The following is a 15,295-nucleotide window of genomic DNA, read 5'->3' on the forward strand; positions in this document are numbered from 1 at the left end:
TAACTTTCAAATTTAGAAAAACTTATGAAAGTCAATGTAGCTAAATTTCAAATATTTGAAATTTAGCTAATCCATTGTGAGCATATTTTGCTCTCTAATAGCTAAATACTCAATGGATTTAGATTTTAGCTAATCTTATGAGAGTGCTCTTAGAGAGGTGGAAAAATCTGGTATGGGCTGCATCTTACGTGATGACCAGGGTAACGTTTTAATGGCTGCCAGCAAGCTTGAACACGATGTAACACCCCGCATTTTAGTGTATTTTTACTAAAGGATTATTTTTATTTATTTAAATTTTATTCTCGTATTTTAAAATTGGTTGGATTTTTAATGAGTTTATTTCTATGATTTTAATTGGTGAAAATTAATTTTTATGTGCTTTCTTAATATTTATTTATTGTTGTGCATTTAAATTGTTTTTCATATTTAATTAATTACTGTGGGATTTAATTATTTCAATTTGAATTTACCATTACATTTAAATTATTTTATTTAACTTGTAATTTTAAAATCGTTTCCGTTGGATCATTTTTGTGGCCCAAGTTATGAGGATTGGACCTCATTTCTTTTCCCTCCATTTTTCTTCCTCTCCTTTTCTTTTCTTTTCTTTCTTTTCTTTTTTCTTCTTCCTTATTTCACCCCTCCCCCGTGCGCGCGATCTCTCTCTTTCTCTCTCCCCGCGTCCGTTTCTTCTCCACCAACCAGCGCCGCCGTGCATCGGCGGTGGTCGACACCGCCCAGCCCGCTAGCTTCCCCAGCCGCCGGCGACCTCACCCCACCAATATCACCTCCGTTCGTGCCGCCGTTAGCCCCCACGAAGCCGCGGCACTCTTTCCGCCGTTGCGCCGCCGTCGCGCCACCTCCGGCCACCATCTTCCTACCACTTCATCCCCGACCTCTTAGCAACCCATTGGACCCAACCCCAGCTCCGATCCGTCACCGGTGAAGCCCCACCAAGCCCATTTCCGATTTGTACATTTTTGGCCTAAAACCACCCCTTGCGCCGCCACCCACGGCAAACCACCACCACCACTAGCTTCACCGACCTCCCTAGGCCCTACCCTATCAATCTTGGGTCTTCGTTTGTCCTCGTTGAAAAGTGGGTATCTGTGACCCACGGCCACAGTGTATTTTACACTGTGGTGTTGCTCAGACATCACCACTTGCAGTTTCGTGATCCTCCGGAAATTATTATATTGCACTGTAAGTATTTCTCCAAAGAACTTTCGTAATTTAAATGTATTTTTGCACTAACCCATTTCATTGTATTTTTGCATTCCGGACTGAGTCCGAGGAGTTCGGGGGTCGGATGGATTTGTGATTGGAGTTGTTTGGTTGGATTTGATTGGATTGTTAATTGTTGGTTTGGATATTGTGTTGGTACATGTGCATTTCATTATTTCATGCATGATCATGTTTGTAAAAGAAAACTGGGTTTTCGTGTATTGCATTCATGTTCATGTGTTTATGAAAACAGGGTTTTCATGTGAGAATGGATTTTTGGTGCTTGTGTATCACGACCCCAAGCCGAGATGGGGCATTAACTCGGTGGAGCTCCTCTGGTTACTCGGGAGCGGAATATACTGAGTAACGTCCCCTGGATTGTCGCCGGGCGACAATGGGATCGGACGAGATGGTCTCGTGCCGACTCCGTGGTCCTTCTGCTGGCGGGGACTAGAGGATGTCTGGCCACGAACGCGCTGGGCGCGGAACTGGGCATCGCTCGTTGCGTAGTGTGGGTGCTTGGCCATGTACTCGCTGGGCGCGGAACTGAGCACCGCTACGAAGCCAGGACGTGCGGATGGTCCATAGGGGAGGCCATGGTGCATATGGAAATAATGCATGGTGCATTCGGAATTAATGCACTATTTTCTGGGAAAATAGTGCGAGTTGGTTTTTGGGTAAATCATTTTCTAGGAAAATGTTTTACGGATATTTTGGGCCAAAATGGGATTTTGGCGTGTGTTGGAAAATTATCATTTTCGGGGAAATGATGTTTTGTGGAAAAATGCATATTTCATCATGTGCATGCATGTTAGTTGCATTTAATACATTTTATATTACGTTGTTATTTGAGGTCATACTTACCTGCGATATCATTTTGTGGTAACGCAGATTTTGATGCAGATGAGGAGGAGGAGGGCGAGCCTGAGGAGACGGCTCCGCCTGAGGAGTGATCTGGGATCACTCGTTTGTTTATTTCAAAACTAATGTAAATTATTTTATGGATGACTGTATAACTGCTATTTAAATTTTTATTGATGTTTGATTGTAAATAAATTCTGGTACTAGTTGACTATCCGCTGCGTTATTTTATTTGTACACTGTTGCATGTACACACACTGGCACTTCGTTGGGATGTGTGACCGTGTTGTCACCATCCTGGCGTCTCGATCCCTGTGTATTTATATAAGGGGGATTGGGGGCCCCACAGGTGGTATCAGAGCAGTTCGGCTCTGGGTAAAACCACATGTCCCTTAGGATAGTACCAGAAAATTATTTTTATTATTTTAAAATAATCAAATTTTTGTTCAAGTGGTGTAAGTTAAGTTATTTATTTTATATTATGAGTTTATTACTATTTTATTTTATGTTAATTGATGTTATTTGATTTATTTGATTTTATTGTTTTAATTAGTGTTTACCTTTGGTTGAGTATGGTTTTATTGGCTTTATTTATTTTATTGTATAATAATTCTGTTGTTTATTTATTTTATTGTATAATAATTTTGTTGTTTATTTATTTTAATGTATAATAATTTTGGTGTTTATTTATTTTATTGTATAATAATTTTGTTGTTTATTTATTTATTTGTATGTCATTTTAATTTAATTGTTTTATTTTATGGCGGATTATTTTATTGTTATATTTATTTTATGGTGAACTACTTCATTGGTTTTATGCATTTTGTCGTATGTTATTTTATTTATGGAATTTTATTTTATTTTGTTTTGTTCGAAATTGAAAGGCGGGTTAAGGGTTATGTTATGACAGGAAGATGGTACGACTGAGAAGGCCATTGTTAGGCTTAAACATTGGTATAGTAGGCCTGAACTCTTGGTGATTGGTTGTTTTAATATCAAGGCTTGAACATCAGGGTCTGGGTGAACTCTTTGGATTAGGTACTCAAGTTACTGCTAAGGAGGGGAATAGTTTTTAATTGCTTAGGATAATTGAGGATTTAGGTTCCGTAGAATTTAGGTAATGAGTCTTTGGGGTAGGAGGTTGTAAGTTCAACGAATTTCAAGGTTAGATTTATAAGAAGTTCATCTAAGGTTTGTGGCCCCATAGTTTTTAGAAATTAAGTTAATGGGATTTAAGCTGGTAGGTTCAACAAGCAATTAAGAGATTACTTAGACTAGAAGTTTTTGATTTTGCCAACCTCGATAAGCAATTTGATAATATTTGGGGTTTTAGAATTTACAAGTTTTATAAGGCGAATGTTTTAGATTTAAGTTCATCGATCTTGAGGATTTCAGGAAATGATTTATATCTGGGTTAAGGTTTTAGAATTTCAGAGTTGAATGGCTGAATTAAAATAGGATTGATCTGAGTTAAGTTACTGATATGAGAATTTTTTTTAGGGGAGAATTTCTTTGGAGATGGAAAATGTTGATCTAGTTCGGTTAATAATTGTTTTTAGCTTGAGGTTACAGTGACAGGTTAATGATTTAATCCATATCAATTTTAAGGATAATAGATGGTGATGATTTAAGAAATGATTCTTATTGATTTCGAGGATATAGTTTTAGTGATGGAAATGGTAATGATGATCACTTACACATTTGGAGCATTTTTGGTTTTGGCTAAGGGTGCATGTGATCGATGCATGGTAGTGGTGAGTATTTATGCATATTTCAAAGAGTTCAGGTCCTAGTCTCATTTTGGTTTGAAAGAAGTGGTTTTGGTAGGTGTGGAAGAGGAGTCGACACAATAGTAGTAATTCAAGAGACCTTGGCTTGGAGTTTTTGGTGAGTTGATCGAAGTGTGTAGTCGAGTGGGTTACTCAATGAAATCATGGTTGGGAATAGTTATTGTGATTATCTTCAGGAATTAATTGTGACTTGAGGTCACCTAGGAATTTAAATTTTTGAGGCTATACTTCCTTTTGGAGTTTGAGCATCTAGTTGGTTGAATGAAGGACATTGTTATTTAACTTGAAGAGATTGATGGGATGTCATGTATGGTGTATGAAAAGATCTTTGAAGTTGAAGCCTAGGCATCAACAGCGGATAATATGATCAAGTATGTGGGTTAATAAAGCATTAGGATCCTTGTGTGCTTTGCAATGGCTTTTGGTAGATTGAAGATTTGATCAGTATGGTTTGCCCTGAGGTTTAATAGTGATGTGCTATTGAAGGAACTAGTTGTGTTAATATTAGCTTATTGGAGTAGAAATAGGTGGGCGAGTTACCAATGAGGTTTTGTTAATGTTTTGGTGAAGTCAATGGTGGTTCGTTGTGAGTTTAGTCACCGTTAGATTAGATGATGTTTAGAATGTAGATGGTGAGCTTTCGGGTTTAGGTTGTTAGGTAGAAGTCTCTAGGCACTCTTTTTGATTCGCTAGGTTGGAATTGAGTCTTTTAAACTATGTTTCTTATCTTAGAGGAGATGAGTGTATTTTGGGTTGAGATTGTTTATTTTCAATTTGGGATGCTGAGGTTGTTTGATATTGGGTTTCTGTCTTTGATCATGGTTGTATTTTATAGAATTTGATTTTGATCAAAGCAGCAGAAGTTAATTGAGGAATTTGAGTTATAACTCGTGGTTTTGGGAGAGAGAGTGTTTTTCTACCAAATTGTGATAAAGGGTTTTGGTTAGTAGGAATGGAGCCACCTTGTACTCTTGGTGTTAGTTTCATGAGGACGTAAGTTTTATGCATGTGGCGAATATCAGAGTGCGCAGCAGAAGCGTGGTATTTTTGTTGTAGTCAGGAGTTCAAATTGTGCTGATTTGAAGAATTAGTGGTGACTTGAATTTTGAGAAGATACTTGTAATTAGAGATTAATCATTTGGTTGTGCAATTTGTTATTGATGGTTAACATTGGAAGTGGCTATTAGGTTTCCAATAGTAGAATTCCATGAAGGTTTAGAAGTTGGAGCATAGGAATTGATTGAGGTTGGCACATATTATTGTATGGATCTATTGATCATTGGAATTTATTGGATGTTGTATTAAGGTTCTCGAGGAAATGAGATTTTTGGATAGCAGTCACTCTAGGAATACTGGTCGTGATGTGTCATTGGGGGACTAAAACGAGTATATTGGATATTGCCATGTTCATTGAGAAATGTACCACGTGCCGTCTAGTTAAGGTTGAGCATCAAGGTAGACTTCAACCTCTCCCTATTCCAGAGTGGAAGTGTGATGATATTTCTATGGATTTTGTGGTAGGGTTGCCGAGGACTCCTAGTGGGAAGAACTCAATTTGGGTGATTGTGGATCGGCTGACCAAGAGTGCCCATTTCTTGCCTGTTAATAATACTGACTCGTTGGGTAAGTTGACTCGGTTATATGTCAAGGAGATAGTTCAAGGAATGAAGGATCAAGTTCAGTTTATAAGGACTAAAATGGCGGAAGCGCAAAATCGCCAGAAGAGTTATGCATATACAAGAAGAAGAGACTTATTCTTTGAAGTAGGTGATTGAGTTTATCTTAAAGTCTCTCCTATGAAAGGCGTTAAGCGCTTTGGTAAGAAAGGAAAGCTTAGTCCAAGATATGTTGGCCATTTTCAGATCGTAGAGAAGGTTGGGCTTGTTGCTTATAGAGTGGCCTTGCCGGACTATTTTGGTGGTATATTCTTAGTCTGCTCTTAGTTGAATCTTATTCCTGTCTTAGTCTTAATGTTGACCTTGCCAATTTCAAGGACGAAATTTTATTTAAGGGGGGAGGATGTAACACCCCGCATTTTAGTGTATTTTTACTAAAGGATTATTTTTATTTATTTAAATTTTATTCTCGTATTTTAAAATTGGTTGGATTTTTAATGAGTTTATTTCTATGATTTTAATTGGTGAAAATTAATTTTTATGTGCTTTCTTAATATTTATTTATTGTTGTGCATTTAAATTATTTTTCATATTTAATTAATTACTGTGGGATTTAATTATTTCAATTTGAATTTACCATTACGTTTAAATTATTTTATTTAACTTGTGGTTTTAAAATCGTTTCCGTTGGATCATTTTTGTGGCCCAAGTTATGAGAATTGGACCTCATTTCTTTTCCCTCCATTTTTCTTCCTCTCCTTTTCTTTTCTTTTCTTTCTTTTCTTTTTTCTTCTTCCTTATTTCTCCCCTCCCCCGTGCGCGCGATCTCTCTCTTTCTCTCTCCCCGCGTCCGTTTCTTCTCCACCAACCAGCGCCGCCGTGCATCGGCGGTGGTCGACACCGCCCAGCCCGCTAGCTTCCCCAGCCGCCGGCGACCTCACCCCACCAATATCACCTCCGTTCGTGCCGCCGTTAGCCCCCACGAAGCCCACGAAGCCGCGGCACTCTTTCAGCCGTTGCGCCGCCGTCGCGCCACCTCCGGCCACCATCTTCCTACCACTTCATCTCCGACCTCTTAGCAACCCATTGGACCCAACCCCAGCTCCGATCCGTCACCGGTGAAGCCCCACCAAGCCCATTTCCGATTTGTGTATTTTTGGCCTAAAACCACCCCTTGCGCCGCCACCCACGGCAAACCACCACCACCACTAGCTTCACCGACCTCCCTAGGCCCTACCCTATCAATCTTGGACTTCGTTTGTCCTCGTTGAAAAGTGGGTATCTGTGACCCACGGCCACAGTGTATTTTACACTGTGGTGTTGCTCAGACATCACCACTTGCAGCTTCGTGATCCTCCAGAAATTATTATATTGCACTGTAAGTATTTCTCCAAAGAACTTTCGTAATTTAAATGTATTTTTGCACTAACCCATTTCACTGTATTTTTGGCATGCCGAACTGAGTCCGAGGAGTTCGGGGGTCGGATGGATTTGTGATTGGAGTTGTTTGGTTGGATTTGATTGGATTGGTAATTGTTGGTTTGGATATTGTGTTGGTACATGTGCATTTCATTATTTCATGCATGATCATGTTTGTAAAAGAAAACTGGGTTTTCGTGTATTGCATTCATGTTCATGTGTTTATGAAAACAGGGTTTTCATGTGAGAATGGATTTTTGGTGCGTGTGTATCACGACCCCAAGCCGAGATGGGGCATTAACTCGTTCGAGCTCCTCTGGTTACTCGGGAGCGGAATATACTGAGTAACGTCCCCTAGATTGTCGCCGGGCGACAATGGGATCGGACGAGATGGTCTCGTGCCGACTCCGTGGTCCTTCTGCTGGCGGGGACTAGAGGATGTCTGGCCACGAACGCGCTGGGCGCGGAACTGGGTATCGCTCGTTGCGTAGTGTGGGTGCTTGGCCATGTACTCGCTGGGCGCGGAACTGAGCACCGCTACGAAGCCAGGACGTGCGGATGGTCCATAGGGGAGGCCATGGTGCATATGGAAATAATGCATGGTGCATTCGGAATTAATGCACTATTTTCTGGGAAAATAGTGCGAGTTGGTTTTTGGGTAAATCATTTTCGAAGAAAATGTTTTACGGATATTTTGGGCCAAAATGGGATTTTGGCGTGTGTTGGAAAATTATCATTTTCGGGAAAATGATGTTTTGTGGAAAAATGCATATTTCATCATGTGCATGCATGTTAGTTGCATTTAATACATTTTATATTACGTTGTTATTTGAGGTCATACTTACCTGCGATACCATTTTGTGGTAACGCAGATTTTGATGCAGATGAGGAGGAGGAGGGCGAGCCTGAGGAGACGGCTCCGCCTGAGGAGTGATCTGGGATCACTCGTTTGTTTATTTCAAAACTAATGTAAATTATTTTATGGATGACTGTATAACTGCTATTTAAATTTTTATTGATGTTTGATTGTAAATAAATTCTGGTACTTAGTTGACTATCCGCTGCATTATTTTATTTGTACACTGTTGCATGTACACACACTGGCACTTCGTTGGGATGTGTGACCGTGTTGTCACCATCCTGGCGTCTCGATCCCTATGTATTTATATAAGGGGATTGGGGGCGCCACACATGAGGTTAAGGAACTAGAAATTATTAAACTAACTGCTATTTTCAGAGGGCTACAGTTATGTTCTAGTATGGGCATTGCAAACATCCAAGTTGAATCTGATTGCTTGTTAGTAGTTGAGGTACTGCAACGTCACTCCATGGAAGAGTCCCTGCAGCTTGGACTATTATATAGTGAGATTAAATTACTTTCCAAGCATTTCATTGAGTGTAATTTTGTCTATGCTCATAGAGAAGGAAATAGGGCAACGCACTGTTTACCACGTTATGCGATTAATGTTGATGATATTGCTATGTGGTGGGATTGTATTCCAGACTTTCTTTCTCAAGTCCTTTTGCTTGATAAATGTCTGTAATCTCCTTTTATTAATGGAAATCATGTTTCTTATAAAAAAAATTAAAAAAAAAAATATCACATCTCATCTCATTATCCAAACTCCACCTTAATAATAATTTTCAACCCCTTGATATTATTCTAACATTAGGATGACATTCCAAATATCATATTTACAAAGAAGTGAACACTTTGGCAGAAAACCATGCTTAACACAGTTAGTTTCTCCTCCGGTTTTGAATTATCTAAACTCATGGTTGGTCTTTTTTCTATGATTCCTGCAGTATTTCTTCCTTTCAGCATTAAACTTTTAGTCTAGTCTGATTATACTAGTTTTTGTTACGGGTGTGTGTGTATTTATATATATATATATGTATATGTATATGTAAGGGGATTTTCCTCCACTAAGCCCAATAAGCCCGTGGATGAAAGAGAAGTAAGACCAAAGACCAAGCCCAGGGCAAATATTTCCCAACCTGGCCCACAGGAAAAGTCCTCTGGACGCAATCTGCAGGAGGAATAGTGCTGCAAGGGATGAGACTTGTCTATCTGAAGGTCCCTCGAGTAGTATCCAGTCCTCAAGTGTCCGCCCACATAGCAGGCGTAATATGCGGGGAGTCTTTGATCTACTGACAAAAAAAATATCAAAGGACCATGAAGAAGACAGTCTAAGAGAAGGAGGTCGGAGAACCACGCCGCATTTGTGGCTCCACTACCTAGGCAACACACCACATTAATGGCTTCATGGGGACAGGCACGATCTGTTCCCCTCAGACTTATAGTATAAATAGCAGACCTTAAGTACGAGAATATCTCCCTCTGATCCCTAAACTCCTTTACTTATTTACAAACATCCAAGAATATATACTGACTTTGGCATCAAAGGTTACCCGGCACCTAGGCCGCCCTCTCCAAGTTGCACTTCTCTTCATCTTTTGCAAGCCCATTTCCAAAAACCTAATTTGTCAGAGCCTGGCCCAAAGGTGTGTGAAACACGACGTTAACATATATATATATATATATAGAAGCCTAGTTTTGAGATTTTCTGTAACCCCCTCACTCTTCCTTGTATAAAGTATTTTTTTCGCTACAAGTAAGGGTTATCAATAAAACTAGGGTACCGTTCTTTATTTAGATTTAGTTGAATTATTAAGGTATGTATTCTGTTTTACTTTTGATTTATGTGCTTATTTTAGTATATTGTATAGTGTTTGAGTTATTCTATATTTTAGTTTGATGCCTGGGTTGGGATTTTATGATTATATGTAATCCACAGGTGTCCAGTTGTAACTACGGTATTCCTCTGCCATAAGTTAAGGCTATCAATAAAATTGGGGTGTCGTTCTCTTCCTAAAAAAACCTCTGGAATCTTAAGTTTTTAAATATATAGTAAGTTATATATATATTGGCCTATGATAACAAGCCAACGAGAACCAATTAAAGTATAGGTTCTTATTGATAGGAAAATTGTATAGAGATGAATGAGATACGGTATCTATTTTGATTAAAAATAATATTAATAATAATAATAAATAAAATAAATATCTTGATTAGGATAATCTTGATTTGATTATCTCGACTAACCCTCAGAGTTTGTTTTTGTCTTAAGATTCTCACTTTCAGATTTTTTGTTGTGATATTGATCTGGTACCGATTAGAAAAAACCGCATGGTACTACTTGACAAATTGGATTCAGATCAAAGGCCGAGATAGAAAAATTGGGAATTAAACTATCCAATATTAATGTCATGACATTCGTCCATGTTCTTATTCTAAACAGCAAAAAGCTACCAAATATTTTGATGAGTATTTTCATCCCAAAATGTATTCCGGAAAATGAGGAAAAGCCATATATATATGGTTATGTTCCATAGACTTTCATCCAACTCTGAATTATTTTGAAACCTCATGATATTCTTGTCAAACACGTCGATCGAGCATTGACTTCTTCTGATCTCTCATTCCTGATCCCGGCTGCTTGTGCCGGAGCTTTCAGCTGCATCTCTGGCTTTCTTTCTCTCCTCGTCCTTTCTATACTTGATCCCACAAGCATTGCAAAGGCTCTGAAAGCAACAAGTAAAAGGAAGTGAGATGTAGAGAATTTAATAAAAAGATTTACATGTTCATAAATATTAATAATATTTAAAGATATATATATATATATAAAAACTATTTTGTTTCTATTAATAGAAACATGTAGAAACGGTGTGTTGGATGTATAAAAATAAGACTTATAAATAGATTTTCTCGTAAAGACTACGTACTTTGTTTTTAACCATCATAAAAGGAATTAATTAATTAAATAAAAATTTTATTTATAAGCCGGTGTAGATAACAGACTCAGTAAACTAGTGCTTAAATGACATATTTGATTTTAAAGAGAAATTTTAAAATTTAAATTTTACAAATCAAATGATCATATCATTTAAGTGATGTGAATTGTATTCTCAACATGTACATGCACTAACTAGTTAGCTTGAGAATATATAGAATAACTCACCTTGGGACCAAGGGGACCTTTGCGCCACATGGGAGTGTTATTAGTGCCACAGTTATAGTTGGTGCACCTCTTATTAGGGTCATTATAATTGGTATTGCATTGGCGCCTTGAAGACGAGCTGCCAAGCGTCCTAGAGGAGGGGTTGAGCAGTACGTACTCATTCATTTGCGGTGCTGGAGGTGGCTGGATATTGCTGTAGTAGTTGTAGGGATGATGCCCTAGCACTCCATTTGAATTCATGTAATTAGGGTTTGCTAACCATGGATCATTCATATGATTCATGGTGTGATCATACATCTGTCCACCCAGCTGGCCGTTCGTGCTGCCCATTCCATGAGAAGCCATGCCCAAAGGATATGTGCCCTGTTTAAGTATATATACGTAAGATAAAAATTAAATTTCCATTAATTTTAAATAAAAATAATAATTTTTACAAACTTCGGCATTCAACTTCAACCGCCTTTAAAAAGAGTGAATCTCATTAAAAAAATTATTTTTTTTAAACTCATTTTAGATTTTCATAATGGAATAAAACCAAATTATTTGAAATATATATATATATATATATATATTTATATATGAGAGTTGAGACAAAATTAAGGATCCATTATACGAAGCTTGAAATGGTTTTGTCAATGCTGTTTGCAAAACCATTAATCGAGATTCTTTGGGGAGTGTTTGCGCCGAAGTAGTGAAAGTAGGAACCACAGGCCGATCACTAGCTAGGCGTTGGCCACATTACAACACCAATGTTGGCCCAACGCCATTGGGCCATAGAGAGCCCAACAACTTATTCTCGCTTTTAGGACATAATTAGAACTGCACAAGGTTTAGCATTCATGTACTGGAAAATTAACACAAGGTGATTTTATGATAATTTCCATATATATGCTTTTTAATAATGTCTAAGTTATGCTACTTGCAAGACTATATGTAAACATACATACCACTAGTATTTGTTCTGGATCCCGTTATAGTCAATGACAACAAAATTCAATCGTATATGGTAGACAATAATAATTTGATAATACCACTAATTATAAACATTATAACACTAAAGATAATAAAGAGATGAGATTGTTGCCAGAGATATCTTTGCTAGTTCGATCATTTAAAGCAATTACGTAAGAGTAATTTTACATACAATCGTGAAGTGTGTAAATGTCATGTAACCGCTTTGAAAAAGAGTAGGGTCTACTATTAAAAAATTAATTTTTTTCATGTGGGTCTCATGTTTTATTCACTTTTTTCAAAGCGACTACGCGGCGGTTGTACAATTCAGGATTGCAAATATATTTTCTCATTACGTAATTAGTTTTGCTAATTACTTTGAAAATGGAAGGCTAATCAGATCACTGTTCTGGCATTATTAGCTTCGTAACTGTGATAATAAACACGGCAATGAAGGTTCATGTGAGGTTGAATCTGCCCGAAAACTCTATACGGGAAGGTATTTAAATACTGTAAGAGCCAAAATATAATGTGTCTGTCTCTCCATAATTAGACCATTCAATTCAGACGGATGATTAGAAAGGAGCTTAATAACACAAATAAAATGCAACAATATTCAAAAAACACTCTTAAAAAATAAACCGGATTCACAAATATTTTCAAGCTAGCTGAAAAATTCGACGCATCATCCTTTTGTAATAAGACCTCTAAACTACTGATTTTAGCACTTGACGCCTTAATTCAAAACTCAAGCTTTATATAATGTGTTTCATGCATGCATTTCTAAGGCATGGAATAATCGAATTGTCCTTAATTTTCCTTAATATCCTTTTATTTTGCATTGCTGAGGGTAATTCAGTTATTTCAGGCTTTAAAATAATTAAAGTGTGCAAATTACAACTCAAGTTTCGAATTAAAAAGTGCCAAAATTGTTTGTTTGGAGATCACATAGTAAACAGGATCAAGAGAATTTGATCAGAACCTAACTAGAATTTATCAAATTCTTGACAAAAGGGTTGATTAAAGTATATTATGATGTATTATAAACATGATCAGAACCATAGCACTAATTTGAAGCACTTTTAAGACCGACACATTACAAGAAATTAAGTATTTTTCAGCGCTTAAAATCGTCGTAAATACTCTCAATAATCACTGCATTTTATCATTTTAGGTGATTTTGAAATCGCTGGATGTTCAACCAAATCAAAGAGCCACTTTTGATAATTTTTCAGATGAGAAAATATGTTCATAAATTTTGAAAATTTTTCTTTTCCTCAAGGAAAGTGAAATTATCATAACAAAACAAAACAAACAACAATATTCAATTAATCCAACCACCACAAGAAGGTATTAGGAACTCTAACTTTGTGACAAATATATATGTGTGAATTAAACAACAACTATATATAATGGCTTCTACGTAGGAGAAAAGAATATAGAAACGTACCGGAGTGTAAGGGCGACCTGCATGATTATAGCTGAAATAGGCATGGTGAGGGTTCACAGCAGGAGGATTAGCATATTGGCCGCCCAAGTTGAAAAGATTGTTCTTTTCTTGAGAGTCTTTAGGTAATCCTAGCCTGAGGGTGAGGTCCACCTGGCCGCCATGGCTTCCTGATGATGGGTTGGACGGAACAAAGCTGTTCATTCCCGCTGATGCCTGATGGAATGGTTGGGACGCCATTAACTTATATGGAGCTTGATTCTGAAGCAAGGGTACTGGATTCTGAGTCAAGCTCTGAGAGCAATATTCGAGACTGGCCTGTAAACCATGCAAAAATGATTAACAAAAAAAAATGAAAAAGAAGAAAACTCTGAAGAATAGTACTGCGATTCTAAAGGACAGTACTATATAGCAAGAGTACTAGTAGTACTGCACCCACCAACCGATCAACCTTACAGAAACAGGCACACGCGCGCGGAGAGGGAGGGAGAGAGAGAGAGAGAGAAGAGAGAGAGGAGAGAGAGAGATAGGATCGGAATATGTCGAGCATGCATGAAAGAATGAAACTGAAGTAGTACTTGATGGAAAAACCGGGGATATGACCTGGAAAGCTGACACAAACAACAAATGGACAACTCTTCTTTGAGGTAGCTAACAAAAAGACATCATTGAGAGAGAGATTCTGAACGTATATATCCCATTTGGGTTTCTGATGAAGACCGATAATCCAAGCATCGATCTAGGTTTGCAGATCAATGGATATCATTTGAAAATTCCTGATCAACGGAACAATGAGAGAGTACGGATCGAACACCCTAGAGAAAGGGAGAGGGAGAGAGAGAGAGTTCAATCATGCATGTTCCTACCTTAGGCAAATGAGAACGTCGCGCGCCGTTAAAATGAACCTCTAAACATGGATATATATGCACAGAACAAATTAGTTTTATTTTATAAATAAAAAACAATTTCAATTCCCTCGGCGCGTGTCAGTATGCCAGATAGAGAGATGCGCCGTAATAGATAAATTAAGGCTTCGTTTGAAAACACAATTCATTTAAACTCATTTCAACTCATCATTACAACTGTTTCAAATCTCAACACAAAATATAATAAACAATTCAACTTTTTAAATCCCAAAACAATAATAATAATAATAAATAATATTCTAATAATATTTTATCAACTCAACTCAATTCACTTCAACATCTAAACGCACTCTAAATCTTACTATTTAAGCTATGGATTGTGTACTCTGCACATACACCAACTTAAAAATAAAATAATTCTAGAGAAATATAAAATTGGAGAAATGGGGATGATAATTATATGCGATAAGTGTTAGATTCACAAAAGTAAAATTTACAAATATTTCTCATTATCATCAAACCCATTAGAATTCACTCAGACAATACAAAGAAGACTAAAAGCGCCATTACAATTGAACTCCCTCTCTTAAAGGGAATTAGGGAGGAAGATGTTGATCATTTATTTATCTATCGATAGATAAATAAATGATCAACATCTTCCTCTCGAACATATCATGTGTAGACTCCAAAGTGCTATGCACAACATATATTTTGTGAAAAGGTTTGGTATCTAATTTGTAAGATATTGTATATAATCAACATGGAGAATCAGCCTATTTATGGAGGCTATCGACCAAGAGCAACAAACCGTACATGATAGATAGATAGATAGAGAGAGAGAGAGAGAGAGAGAGAGAGAGAGAGAGTCAACTATGGTATATCAACCTAGTAAAGGCAATGGCCAACTATGGTAGTTCCATTGCAAATGCTCATATCTCTTGCATGCAGTGAATTACGTTTTTATTGAAAATTAAACATTGATCAACATAGGGCAATAAATGCTTAATTATTTTTAATTTGATATGAATGAATAGAGATTGATAAAGTAAAAAGTCATTAGCCTAGCCAGACGTACATGATTAAGTAAAAGTAAAAGCAA

General features: G+C 37.3%; 1 protein-coding gene across 1 annotated transcript; it reads right to left on the minus strand.

The window, feature by feature from the left end:
* Window positions 1-10,166: 10,166 nt before the first annotated feature.
* LOC121241506 (GATA transcription factor 29) lies at window positions 10,167-13,693 on the minus strand. The gene is made up of 3 exons (XM_041139294.1): window positions 13,334-13,693; window positions 10,933-11,295; window positions 10,167-10,495 (listed from the first exon to the last, which is right to left on the minus strand). The coding sequence occupies exons 1-3, from the start codon at window positions 13,568-13,570 to the stop codon at window positions 10,391-10,393; spliced, it is 705 nt and encodes a 234-aa protein (XP_040995228.1). The 5' UTR covers window positions 13,571-13,693; the 3' UTR covers window positions 10,167-10,390.
* Window positions 13,694-15,295: the final 1,602 nt, after the last annotated feature.

Source organism: Juglans microcarpa x Juglans regia, chromosome 7S (assembly GCF_004785595.1).
Source record: "Juglans microcarpa x Juglans regia isolate MS1-56 chromosome 7S, Jm3101_v1.0, whole genome shotgun sequence".
Taxonomy (NCBI): domain Eukaryota; kingdom Viridiplantae; phylum Streptophyta; class Magnoliopsida; order Fagales; family Juglandaceae; genus Juglans; species Juglans microcarpa x Juglans regia.

Bases quoted from the DNA above. Each gene is read 5' to 3' on its own strand.
- LOC121241506 (XM_041139294.1), bottom strand. From the start codon at position 13,570: ATGGCGTCCCAACCATTCCATCAGGCATCAGCGGGAATGAACAGCTTT. The intron at 11,296-13,333 runs GTACGTTTCTAT...ATACTTAAACAG, and splicing joins CAGGTCGCCCTTACACTCCG to GGCACATATCCTTTGGGCAT. The intron at 10,496-10,932 runs GTGAGTTATTCT...TGTTGCTTTCAG, and splicing joins AAGGTCCCCTTGGTCCCAAG to AGCCTTTGCAATGCTTGTGG.